Source organism: Vanessa atalanta, chromosome 26 (genome assembly GCF_905147765.1).
Source record: "Vanessa atalanta chromosome 26, ilVanAtal1.2, whole genome shotgun sequence".
Taxonomy (NCBI): Eukaryota; Metazoa; Arthropoda; class Insecta; order Lepidoptera; family Nymphalidae; genus Vanessa; species Vanessa atalanta.
The window spans coordinates 3,092,151-3,106,799 of NC_061896.1; the positions used below are offsets into that span (position 1 = coordinate 3,092,151).

Consider the following 14,649-nt stretch of genomic DNA (forward strand, 5'->3'; position numbering starts at 1 on the left):
ATATGAGTAATTAGTTAGTGTTGTGTAATAAATAAAGATATATTAGTATAAAACTCTTAGTAGTGCACAATATAGCTGTTCTATTATCAAATCGCATGAAATACATAAATTTAAGGTTCAATTTTTTTTTTACATTAGCAGCCTGTAAATTTCCCACTGCTGGGCTAAAGGCCTCCTCTTCCTTTGAGGAGAAGGTTTGGAGCATATTCCACCACGCTGCTCCAATGCGGGTTGGTGAAATACACATGTGGCATAATTTTGTTGAAATTAGACACATGCAGGTTTCCTCACGATGTTTTCCTTCACCGCCGAGCACGAGATGAATTATAAACACAAATTAAGCACATGAAAATTCAATGGTGCTTGCCTGGGCTTGAACCCGAAATCATCTGGGCCATCTCGGCTCTCAATATAAGGTTTGTTTATCTTTATTTTTACTTCGATTGGAATAGACTATACAAGTATACACATATATTCGACATTAACATAGCACATTACTACATATAGATACATACTTCACCCGTTCGCCGTGCATCACAGTACCAATTAATTCCAAGAATTTACTGCGAATTCCAAACATGACATCTTGATCGTAGAGAATTCAATACGATTCAATAATTGTAATGATTTATATTGTTTAATCACACTAATACTAATTCTATATGGATCTTAGTATTTTTTTTCATAATTTTTCGAATTCACTCAAATCTACTTACAAGAACAATAGTATGTTAAATTGTATGTTACATATGTTTTATATTTTATATATCTTGTGTTCTCTCTTGTATATCTAGTAACTGTCTTCTGACGCCTTTCCAAAGTTCAGTATTATCACAGTCATCAGCGAATTTCCTAGATCTCTTCCAAGGTGTACTAAAGATTCCGGTTCGCTGCCTTCCGTATCCAGTCGCGACACTTTTACATCCTTAATCGACCTGGATGATCTGGTATCACCCACTCATCAGATATACTACCGCCAAATAAAAGTATTAAATAATGTTGTGTTCTGGTTTGAAGGGTGGTTGAGCCAGTGTAACTACAGGTACAAGGGACGTAAGACCTTAGCTCTCAAGGTCAATGGCGCTTTGGTTGTGTAAGAATAGCTAATATTTCTTACTCACCATTGTCTATGAACAGTGGTGACCACTTACCATCAGGTGGCCCATGCTCGCCTACCTAAAAAAAATAAGAGAGAGAGAGAGACAGGCAGAGAAACATGCGCACGCCGTACAGTTTACAATAGCAAAAAGTGTCGTTACAACTTTTAGTGAGATTTTGTCACGCTGTCACAACGCGCGATAAGGAACTTCGTTCCAATAAAAAAGTATACCCGGTTGAGAGCCGAGAAAAAATATATTTATAATTCAAAAAACCATTTGTGAACATCAGCGTTAACAGTGTAATTAATGTTTTACGAACATGTTTTCGAATCCAAATAATTCTCATATCGTCCAAATATTAGCTTTAAATCTACTAATGTGATTTTATTCGATGTATTTATTTAAATAACTATCGTATAGTCGGTAAACTAGTAATGGATTGGGATGCCTCTTTATTTTCTTAATACTCACACGAAACCATTCGCTTGTGTGCGTGTGTATGTATGTTCGTATATTTTACTAAAACCTTCACGAATATAATTTCAATAATGTATTTTGTAAATAAGTATGGTAGACTGCTTATTTATATATATTTGAGTTTTTGTTATGTAACTATTTAAATATTCTACCATAATAATTGATAACAATAAGTGCTTAAATATGTATGCTAATATAAATTAAAAATAGTTACTGTATAAATAATGACTGCGTTCAATGGTGGCAAGAATGATATCAGCATTTCCCCGTTGAATCGCAATTCCGATCCTCTGAGCTAAAAACGAACTAGCCCTCCTGTCACCAGTGAAGGCGAATAAGGCGAGGTGTTATACTTTTGATGGAGCTTTTGCACCATTACTCCAACGGCCAAGTGTTTCGACAGTAAATGGGAGAAAATATATTTATTTATATATATATTTTAAAGTAAATTAATTTTAAAAATTAACTTTGCTAATTATTATTTAGCTAATTTGTATAAGAAGACGAACGATACGCAAAATATTATAGAATAATTAATTTAATATTACTTAGGGAATTAATTTTCTAACTATACCGTATTTATTCCTACAGACATGACGAACTTCTAGTCAAATTTTCATCTCCTATTTAAGTTTAAGAACTATTTTTTGAGTTCCAACTGCACGAAGTTAAGTCAACCAGTAATTTAAAAAGTTAAGTATATTGTTAATAAGTTGAATTTAGTTGAGTATGTAATTAAACAAAATATTACTGAACTGACTAGATTTATCGAAGCTTTAGCTTTAAAAATAAAAATAGGCTTTCAGTGTTCACATGAGCTTTTTTATCTAGTATCGATTACGGTCGGACATTGTTCCCAACACGTGACGTCACTATGTTGAATTAGTCTGTGACGAACAACTGGTTCCAGAGAATTCGCTTAGGGTTTACTTATAAGGACTAAATACATGTTTTATCATAGGAACAATTTAGTTCTCAAGTTTGCACTGTTGTCATGGCGTCAACATCTTTGAACGATAGTGGCTTACCATCAGTTAGACCAATTACTTAAAGCTATTTTATAAAATCAAACCACTTTATACAGTGTTATGTATTGTAGTTACGTGATACTTTGTACATTTAAAATCGTTCTTTAATACATTATTAATTATAAATATTTTTAGTTATCAAGATACAACCCGAATCCTTTTTTCAAGATGAGCCTCAAAGTTCCTGTTTTATTTTTTCCTTATTAAGGGTGTACAGTTTATTTTAATTTATTGTCTGGTCCCACTGAAGAAATAATAAAGATAATCGAATCTTATATTTACGTGTTCCATACAATTTGCCAACATATCGGCTCTAGTGTACACTACTGGTAGTTTTTGATAATTATTTATTTATCCATATCACAACACTATCCCACTTAAATACTAATATCCACTAGTGATTGCAATATGTAACTTATTTTAAAACAAATAATGATATTCCTATCATTTTTTTTAAGTTAATTTTCATCCAAACAATATCTATAAATGTCAGAGAACACACATACATACCTATGTGCTTAACCGTGAACAAAAATAAAACACATTTATTTTACTAGTTTTCATAAGAAAAACATCGTAAACATGATTTCTAAATTACGTTCATGCTGCAAAAAAACAGACGCGTCTAACCTTATTTATTTATCAAACCGTACTCTAAACATTACAACATGAATATACTGTTCGAAACATCATTATGAAACAAACTATAAGTAAACTTCATTGCTTCAAAATATAAATAATGTAATCCTTGATGGCCCAGTGGTTAGAATGCGTGCATCTTGACCGATGGTTTCTGTCACATGTGTATCCACCAACCCGCATTGGAGGAGCATGTGTTAAGCTCCAAGCCTTCTCTTCAAAAGGGAGAGGATTCCGTACCATTAGGACATTTTTACAGGCTGTAAATTTACTTTACTATAAATAATCTTAGGATGGTCGCAAGTTTAAGCCACGATATTCCTCCAAATTCATATATTAACACTATTTTCACATTTATTTTACCCACTAATCCGTGTTTCACAATACATCCCGTATTCTCCAAATCTCGCAAATAACAAAACACTGCCGACGCGTTCGATTTCTTGACATTATTTTTCTTACCGGCCACTATCAGACATTCGGCAAGTATTAATCGTGAATAATTAAAATATTACATTACAACATATTCTAAAAACAGTCAATCGACGTATTATTAATTAAATTATTCTAATAATTTATAGTTATTCAATGTGTAAAAAAATAACTAACAATAATATTACTTTAAACTGATAACAAATGTACCTTCAGAGCTTTTTGTTTAATTAAATATTTAATTAATATTCGTTATTTTTTTTTCTCTGCTCAATAATATCGACACTTAAAAAAAAGCACGTTCCTTAATAAGCACTTATACTAATTCAAGTATAGTTTAATTCTGCCCAAAATAAAAATCATTTACGACCCAAATATTATGCGACCCAGTTAAAAAGCCCGACCTGTTTGCAGTGTCGGGTTTTATTATTACGTTTTAATTGTATTACGTGGACAAATATTCAGAGTTTTGTCTATAACTAGCAAAAGAGGTCTTATGCACATTAAGTTTTCCATTACTTTATTTATTCTAAACTAGTTGTCGTTCGCGGCTTTGCCTTTTAGGAGTTGCTTGTCACGTGTTTGACAAAAAAGTAGCCAATGTCCTTACTTGGAGTTCAAGTTTGCATCATACCAAATTTCATCAAATACGGTTCGTTGTGAAAGAACAACACACAGATAGACAGACAGAGTTACTCTCACGTTTATAATATTATTATAGAAGTATATATATATATATACTGCTTGTGTATTTTGTTACGCTGTCGATACGTACAGACAAATAAAAAAAAAATGTGGTCGTGGCTAAATAATAGAAAAATAGACAATATTGCACATCATGTAAAACAGTGACATTAAAAAATTTACTAAACGTATATCACCTCGTCTTATTAATCACAGCAGAGGGCTTGTCACGTTGGGCTTGTCACGGCTTGGTTCGTTGTTCATCTAGAGGATCGGCATTCTGATTTAACGAAGATATTCTGCTCGCAATCTTGCATTCCACACCGTCGTGATTTGTACGGTAGCTATTTTAAAATTGTATTTGAACGTACTTAACACTTTAATGTAAATAATCATTAATGATTTTTACTAGATACTAAAAACCTTTTTTGTTTACATAGCATGCTTAAAAATATACAATCCGACGCTCCAAATTTAAAAATAAGATGAAGGCGAAGTATTTATACGAATACCGAACAGATCTACTCAAAATGAAATAAAACCTTCACTCGAGCTAAATTCTGACCACAGATAATAAATCTTGAGGAACATCAAAGACGATACCAATGTAATTGACCTCAAAATAATAAAAAATACGTTAAATTTTTATTTGTATATTCTGGATTCGCTTAATGCTTTACTGCACAGATAATTATTTACACAATAATCTTACAAAACGAGCGGATCTTTGCCTGTATAAAAAAAAATTGATAAACATAAACAATTAACTATCTCAGTGTTAAGCGATTCGAACTTTTGTTATTGAAATAATTATAAAAACGATAGGTGTCGCTGGAAACCCGGTAGAATCGAAGTTGCTTTCTTTACACCGTAGTTTCAAAGAACATTGTCGTCCTGCACGCTATCACAATACATTCAAACAAATTTAGCTATTTTTGTTATTCATTTTTTTATTTTTTGGTGGGTAGGGCTTTGTGCAAGCCCGGGTACATACAACCTACTCATCATATATTCTACAGCCAAACGACAGTCAGAATTGTTGTGTTCCGGTTTGAAGGATGAGTGAGCCAGTGTAACTACAGGCACAAGAGACATAACATCTTAGTTTCCAAGGTTGGTGGCGCATTGGTGATGTAAGGAGTGGTTAATATTTCTTACTGCGCCGTTGTCTATGGGCAGTGGTGGCCACTTACCATCGGGTGGCCCATATTCTCGTCCGTCATTCGATACCATAAAAAACAGACCACAAAATATTTTACCACGGACAAAGATTTTTTTTTTATTAGCATTAGCAGCCTGTAAATTTCCCACTGCTGGGCTAAAGGCCTCCTCTCCCTTGAGGAGAAGGTTTGGAGCATATTCCACCACGCTGCTCCAATGCGGGTTGGTGGAATACACATGTGGCAGAATTTCGTTGAAATTAGACACATGCAGGTTTGCTCACGATGTTTTCCTTCACCGCCGAGCACGAGATGAATTATAAACACAAATTAAGCACATGAAAATTCAGTACTGCCTGCCTGGGTTTGAACCCGAAATCGTCGGTTAAAATACACGCGGTCTAACCACTGGGCCATCTCGACTGGACAAAGATTAATAGATTCATATTTTATACAACTCTTTTTATATAACAAATTTTAAATAACGCTTCGCGTATTTCAAATGACGATTGTGAAAAATATCATTTTATAGTAGACAGATAAAAAAAATCTGCGTTAAAAGTTAAAAAGGGTTTTGAAATTAAAATGTTTTCTTCGTAAAGTTATAGTGACTTGTCGAAGTCGAGCATAATTAGTTAAAGACTACGTTGATATTTGAAATATTCTCTATTTTATCTAAACTTTTTTTTAAAAGTAGGCTGACAGATTTTGATCATAATGTTGTCTTAGATTTTCGCGATTATTACACATTGAAATAAAACTAGTTTTTAACGGATTTAATCGCGTATATTAATTATTTTAACATCCCGACGTTTCGAGCACTTTGCAGTGTTCGTGGTCACGGGCAGACTAAGGTGACATTTGTCTGTTCGAATTAAAAAGAAATATTATTTACAACTACCGCCAACGATTTCTTAATTGGTATCTTGAGTAGCGTTCCGGTTGCACGCAGAAGGCACTAACTGTATCTTTAGGTCTTGCAGTCTGTTGGATTTGGGATTTTAAATAGTTGTAAATAATATTTCTTTTTAATTCGAACAGACAAATGTCACCTTAGTCTGCCCGTGACCACGAACACTGCAAAGTGCTCGAAACGTCGGGATGTTAAAATAATTAATATACGCGATTAAATCCGTTAAAAACTAGATTTTGATCATTTTGCCATCAGGTCAAAATCATTCAGCCACCACTGCCGATTCACATTGACACTGTGGAAACTATTCAAACAGGAATACAACAATTCTAAGGATTATTATTTCTCACGATATATCTCAGCAGCACTATCGGATCTATGAGATCAACACAGGATAATACAACAGATATTTTGTGTATCTGTGGCAATAAAGATTTATACAATTAAGTTTTACGATTCCTAATTTTAATGACCGCTTAAATAGTCTTGTCTTTACTTTAGTATGATATGAATTTAATTTTACCGTTTATATATTTACTATTAAGCAGCATTTTTTATTATTACAGACATAACGGACATACTATTTTATTATATATATATATATTATATCTTGCCTTATAAATCTTACCTTGTTAAAAGCATAAATTAACATTATATCTTCTCTGAAAATAGGTTCATCCATCTCACGCCTAACGATAACCACGCGCAATCATTGGTCAAATCAAATAGCGCGCGCTTCCCCGACTTCCTGTTACACACTTCCGTCCTTTTACACGTAAACACTCCAGATCGATCTCAGATCACAGGAAATCGAGAGGGACGTCATGCATCAATAAATTATAGATGAATAAAAAACGTATAACATTGACTTATCCGTAGTTTTCATATGCCATATAGTTTAATAGCGTTAAACACGTTAAGGAACTTTGCACGTTCATCCCGTCACTAGATAACTTACTCTCAATTTTGATGTTAACTAAAAATATGTATTTTTTATTTGATTTTGTTTAAATCAAATAAAAAATACATATTTTATAATTTACGTAATGACATATTATGGTTTATTACAATAATGAGAGCTTGTAATCTCATGTTGGATAAATGTCCTCTCGTCTTGAAGAGCATTAAAGTGTATACCACTATGTTCAATGAAGTTGTCGCCACCGAGCACGAAATGTATAACACAAACTAAGTACATGAAAATTCACTGATGCCCGCGATTAAACTATTGTTTAAGATTCAATTCATCAACAACAAGATGCTATTGGTTCTCGGTTTTGATATGGCATCTTTAATATGAATCATCTATTGGATAAAAAAGCGTAGAGCTAATGCTTGTTGACTTCCAGGCAGGAGACATAACATACATACATATATAGTTGTATTTAACTAACATGACTGTATTTTTAGTTGTTGAAAAAGAGTAACTACTTGCCGGTTCTTCTCGGTAGAATCTACATTCCGAACCGGTTTTAGCTTTAGTTAAAATAGTTTGTTAAATGACGATTCATAAGTGCTTGTAAAAGCCTACTTGAATAAAGTATATTTTGATTTTTTGATTGATGCACCTTTTTCAGACCGACTCACATGTCGTGACAATAAAAAGCATTGCTCTCTCTTATGACCTTCGAATATTATGTATACTTTGTTGTTATATATTACTATAATAATAATAATAAATATTTATTTCACTAACGGAACTTCATTTTTTTTACTAGACATTTATTTACTGATTATCTTATTATTATTAATAATAATTTCTTTCAACAATCAGTTTCGATATTACCTGTAAACCTCCTTGCTACGTAAATGATACGTAATTTATTTATAATAATTTTATTCTTTACTGAATATATACGAAATACTTAGAACAAAAAGCGGATTTAGTCGATAAAGCCTTCTCTGTCAACCTTAAGCTTAGCCGATATTCATGTCGACTTAAATTATATCTCCATGAAACGGGCTCCTTACAAATAAAAAATAATTAATAACGCATTGGTTTAAAGGCTGCCTAGCGATTTCACAAGCGAAAAAGTCACGGGTTCAATCCTGACTTCCTAGTGATATACTAGCTTTAAAGTTTAATTGGAGGGGTAGGATAGGAACATTCGTAATTCTTTATAAGGGGGCACTGCTACTATTCTTATAAAATAGTTTTTGTAATAATCATTACACCCTGTATTTAAATAAAAGCAACGTAAATAGTCCGTCCAAAGTTAAGTACAAAGTACCGCTTAAGGCGAGGACGTCCCGAATTATTCACCATAGTGCCGATTCAACCTATTTGTTTGTGCTTTCGAAGGTACAATATATCTCCCTACAAAGTCCTTATATGGAAATGTTTGTTGTTGAAAGAACCCTCTGTAAATCACTTTTATAGGAAATTTAGGAAATTATTTTTTCAATGTAATCTTCTATATATACATCACCGTAAAATTTTAAATACCGTTGGATTACAATCAATCTCGCGCAATTGTAATCTGTCGAAAGATTGTGAACGGTTATTCAACATATAATGAAACACATACAATTTCGATAGTTCATAATATTTTGGTTAGGTTAGGTTAGAGTTTTTATAATTTAACTGAAATCTACTTCTTTACATAAAGCGTTTAATTGTAAGCGATGTGCTACGATTCACAATCTTTCGACAGTTAACGATCTCGCGATTATGATTAAACACGAAATCTCGGGAACTATAACACTTACAAACTTGAAATTTAGCAGGTAGGTTCCTCATAGGGTGTAGACCGTTAAGAACTTTACGAAACTCCATCCCTAAGGAAATAAAACGGGAGTTAAAAGTTTGTGTTTAATAAATTTCGCGCGTAAATCAGCAGTTTCAGCTAGTCGTATACAGTGGCGTAGCTATCGTAGGGCCAGGCGGTGCAGTGCACCAGGGCCCCGGAGCTCAGGGGGCCCTCTAACCTAAGCTTTGAATAGATATGACATATGGATTTAGCCTACTAATGTTCGTCTCAATGTATCCTGTATCCTATTTTTATTCCTATCTATAATTTTGAAGCGCAATATAAGTTAAAGAAGGGGTGAGGGCCCGTTTCTTTTTCTATGCACCGGGGTCCTTGTCCACGTAGCTACGCCACTGATCGTATATAATGTTTTGGCATTTTTTTTCAGTTATCATCTGATCTGTATAATAGAGTATCCAAGAGAAATATTATTATAATATAGTTTCTGCCCCAGTTCGCTCAAGTTTTAAGTAATTAGTATCGCCTATTTTCACTTTCATTAAATACTAAGGTTTAAAATAAAATGCCTCAATAGTGTACTAATGAGGCAGTAATAAAGATCTAAAACTCAGTTCTTGGAATCAAAGCCCTGGTCAGGCAAATTGAATGTTATTTCTTTTACTGATAAGAAATTCTTAGTCCGGGGTTTGGCTTTTAGTAGTGTTTACACTTTTGTTTCGAAAAACTCATAATCAGCAATTTTTGGGCTAACAAAGTGGTTAAAGTATTACAGATTTGTGTTGGCGGACATATTTTCAAAACCTTGGCAAAGTTGGCAAAAATCAGTCTGGAGGACTTCAGCGTAAAGGGAAAATTAGGCAAAAACAAAGAAGAGTCCTTTTCACTTTGCGAAAATGTTCCGTCGAATCATTATCTCATGTTACAGGAATAGATTGGAAACTCAACTTCCAAACTATCCTAATTTGGAAATTGAGCGTTCCTTCCTTCCTTGTAATTCGTCTGAGTTTTAGCAATTTTTTTCTAACAGGCTAATCCTATCACCACCACAGTACGATATAATATGAATTGGTTTTGTGACAAGTTTTCGTCTTTCCACTGGCTCACTTATATCCAGTGATGAAATAATTATCATATTATGTTTTCCAGGTGCACAATGCCTCGAGTGAAGAAATGTCTCATCTACATCGGAATAGCTGCTTTCCTACACCAGCTGCCACGCTTTTTCGATCACCAGTACGTGCCACACGTGACGGTGTGGCGCGGCCATTTTGAGGAAGTTTGCAGGGTAAATACAAAATTGTTTACGCCTAGATACAACATTAGTTATGTTATGCATATTTAGTTAAATATTTCGTTTGATAAAATGGTAACTATTGATTTTCTTGTCGATACTTCTTGGTAGTATTTACTTTCCAAACCAAACAAAGTAATCATTGAACGGTAAATTTGTTCGTGTAACATGACGAGTCCAAAGTATTGCCAAAAACAAAAGTCAATAAGGCAACTGTTACCTATTAGACTTATTTTGAATTGCATTACTTTAAATCAAATATATTAATACGTTAGACAAAACAACGACAAGTGTACTAACCTATTGAGACCTTGTGAGAAATATTAACCATTCCTTATATCACCAATGTTCCGCCAACCTTCCGAGCTAGATGTTATGTGCCTGTAGTTAGACTTTCAAGGCTGAGTGAGCACTCACCCCTCAAACCGATACACAACAATACTAAGTATGAAACAAGAAATAATATCTGATGATTATTCAAATAAAGTTTGCAATAAAGTATATTTGATTTATCAATATTTTAAAAGTAAATAATTAAAATAAAAGATAAGAAACTCTCATAGATGCTCTTTTTAAAATAAATCAACATCATTACTTAATCTTAAAGATTTATACAATTTCATAATATATTTAAATATATTTAAATAAATTAATGATTTTAATTTAATTGATGAATAAATGTTAAGTAAACTTCGCAAGTCATATACACTTCCTGACCTTTGAATAAAGTAAATTCAAATTAACCGAACTAAGTTACCTCTTGACTCGATCGCTCTGTAGAAAATTACGCTTTCATCGAGTTTATATTAACTTCGTTCGCCGCTAATCTTCGTACGATATTCTTATTTGTGAATGAATATCGTACATCTACGAATAAGAAGCCCACTATATCCCACTGTTGGTAAAAAAAATCCCAGCAGTGAAGTTTTCTTTCCAGCATGCTTCTGCGGGTTGGTGGATACACGTATGAATTTAAACACGTAACGAATAATAAACACTAAATTAGATTGTTTATATTTATTTAACTATACCGATTCATAAATTTAAATGGTTTGTCAAAACGTTAATAAATTAGGCAATTATTTAACACAAGATTATATATATGATAAAAAAGCGTGGAGCTAATACTGACTTTGAAATATGATTTGAAACTTTGTATTCCAAATGTTAACTACAGAGTTTCTTGCCGATTCAACTCTGTGAATGACGCTTCAAAAGTGTTTGTAAAAGCCTACTTGAATAAAGTATATTTTAATTGATTAATTGAAGCTGAGTAAATATTTTAAACATAATATAATTATAAGATTTACTCAATTACTCGTATGTATATTTATATATACGAGTAATGTGATAATATAATTTAAATATTGAGATAATTAATATTGGTTTATTATTGTTACTTTCAGGTACAAATGGCGCCCTGGGTCCACACGCTTTCACTAGACGCCTATTTCATAACCTACTTCGCATTTCGAGTTCTATTCGTACATTTAATACCCTGTACATCCCTCGTCGTATTAAATGTTTTACTGTTTAGGGCAATGAGAACAGCGCAGATAAACCGTCAGAAATTATTCAAAGAGAACCGTAAATCGGAATGCAAGCGTCTCAGAGATTCAAATTGCACGACTCTAATGCTTATCGTCGTTGTAACGGTTTTCCTTATGGTCGAAATTCCCGTAGCAGTTGTTACCATACTACACATAATATCTAGCACACTAGTCGAAATATTGGATTATCATATTGCTAATATACTTATATTAATAACTAATTTCTTTATAATTGTTTCCTATCCTATTAATTTTGCAATATACTGTGGCATGTCGCGACAGTTTCGGGAGACTTTCAAGGAGTTGTTTATTAGGGGCGCTGTGACGAGTAGAAACGGTGGTTCCAGTAGATATTCACTCGTGAACGGACCACGTACGTGTACTAATGAAACTGTGCTTTAAACTTCATGTAAATAATTGTAAAATAATAATATTGTTTGTCTATTATAGATTGTAGACATATCAATAATTTTTGACAGATAAATTGGCGCGAAACGTTCTTTTTTATCTGTGTTGACGCTTCGTGATGTTTCTTTTTTTTTTAATGATAATTTTAATAATCGGATTAAGATCTTAATGAATTGTAATAATATAATTTATCTGTACTGTGTATTATATGTATGATACTTTTCCGTGGCTGTGAGGTTACCGGATCATTAATAAATATAATTATAATAATAAAATGTTGTCTGTGTATTTTAGTAGTGTAAATGATTAGAAATGATATGCTAATCACAGAGCCTTTAAATGGTGAGCCCCCATTTGGGAAAAGTATCAAATATTATGTAAATAGAATTGTTTAAATTGTAAGTTCGATTTTAATCTGTATTGTGTAAAAATCGATTTGTCCTTGTAAATAAATTTGTATGAATTTTGAAAGTCTACTGATTTAGACATAATATTAGGAAAACTATAAATATATTATTATTATTATTCATATTATATTAATCAATATAGTTTATATTATGTTGTAGAAAATGTGAAAGCTTCTTGTGTTACGAACACTGCATAAAATAAGTAGGTTTATTAAAAAATATAACAAAACTAAACTTTTATATGTTGTCTTATGGACCATGGCGAGTTAAATACCTGTGGTATAGGAATGCGTACTATAATAAAATCATAAAATATTTATTTGTTTTTTATTTTAACCCAATACACTTCACAATATATTTTAACCATAGACAAGTGTCTGCATCATCAAGAAAGATTATGAGGGTAAAGGAGGTCGGTGTGTAAATTGATGTAGAAAATCGATTTTGAGTAAGTAGCACAGACGGATGTAACGCTTGTTTTTTAACTTTTCACATACAAATGTGTTTAAAGATTTTTCGGTTAACTAGCTTAAAAAAATATACAAATATAATTGAAAAAGAAAAGTACCTTAAACCGCCAAATAACCCACGCCATAAGGCCAAATAATAGTGTATTATAATTTGAATTATGAGAGTTTGAGTAAGGGAGGGAGTGACTGAAACAAACTCCCTTTTTATTCTTATTATTAATTATGATAACACGTTTAGCAGTGTATAAGTACGTATTAAAAAGTAATGTATATTTAATTTAATTCATACAAAGTGCCAAAGGATATGAAAAAAAATATAACAGACAAGAAAAAAAATCACAACTCATCAGAAATATCAAAAAGTGACATGGGACATTCACATTAATAATTAATTAATTATAAAACTTAAGGATATACGCGTCAAAGTAGCGTATCACCGTAAGACGGTTAACACCATTCAGTCCAGTCGGTGAGAATTTTTGCTCTACAAAAGGTAATAACAATTTTGAAATACCTCCTTAGATTTCTCGTTTAGATTTGTGCTCTGAGGAAAAATCCAAATTCGTGACCTCGAGGAGTGGGCACTCGTTTCTTAAATCTGTTGTTTTCAACATAATACCTCAACGGTTGATCCTAAGACTAAAATGTATTATGTGGAATTCTTACAGTCAATACATGTTTGTACAAGAGAAAACAAGACATTTTTTTATAATAATAATTTATACACATACATATAAATTTAAACAGGGCAGCCAAGTTCAATATTAAAAATATGCATGGTTCTCGACTTAACAAACAAAATAATTGAGATTTAAATGGAAGCCATGTTCTTTATATATTAATCTTAAAGTTTATATACGAGCACAAAACATTCTTAACCAAATTTAAACTCAATTCATTGATATTTTCTGCTACAAGAATGTTTGCTATTTAAATATTACTTATCAAATTTAAACAGTTGAAATATTTAAACGCTACACAGAGCAGATAACTTAGAATAAATTGAAACTCAAGATTTGACTTGGTAAATAATGTCAATTACTTTAAATCTAATTTTAAATGATATAATAAAGGTTTAAGAACGGTTTGTTTTACTAGCAATAAAGTATTAGCTCCGATATTATCTTAACCACAGAGCTAAGAAAATAATAGAAGCGTAAACTATTATTATTATTTTTATTAAATTTGAAATTTTGAATTTAAATTAGAAACCTGACATATCGCATGTTTGAAAAGTAATGGGTGAAATGTTAAAAGGTCAAACCGAAGACAACTCATCACGACACATTCCGAATGATATAAATATTGTAATCTTTCTTTTATGATACGTGTAGGCGGTGGAAATGGGCCAACCGGTGGTCACCACAGCCCATAGAATT

At 32.3% G+C, this 14,649-nt stretch overlaps 1 protein-coding gene across 1 annotated transcript in view; it reads left to right on the top strand.

Moving 5' to 3' along the window:
• The window catches only part of LOC125073912 (sex peptide receptor), a 309,093-nt gene extending 295,976 nt beyond the window's left edge, over positions 1-13,117 (top strand). Inside the window, exons 8-9 of the mRNA XM_047685016.1 lie at positions 10,291-10,429; positions 11,842-13,117. Coding sequence (XP_047540972.1) covers positions 10,291-10,429; positions 11,842-12,387 — 685 coding nt within the window. The 3' untranslated portion in view covers positions 12,388-13,117. The remainder of the gene's footprint in view (positions 1-10,290; positions 10,430-11,841) is intronic.
• Positions 13,118-14,649: the final 1,532 nt, after the last annotated feature.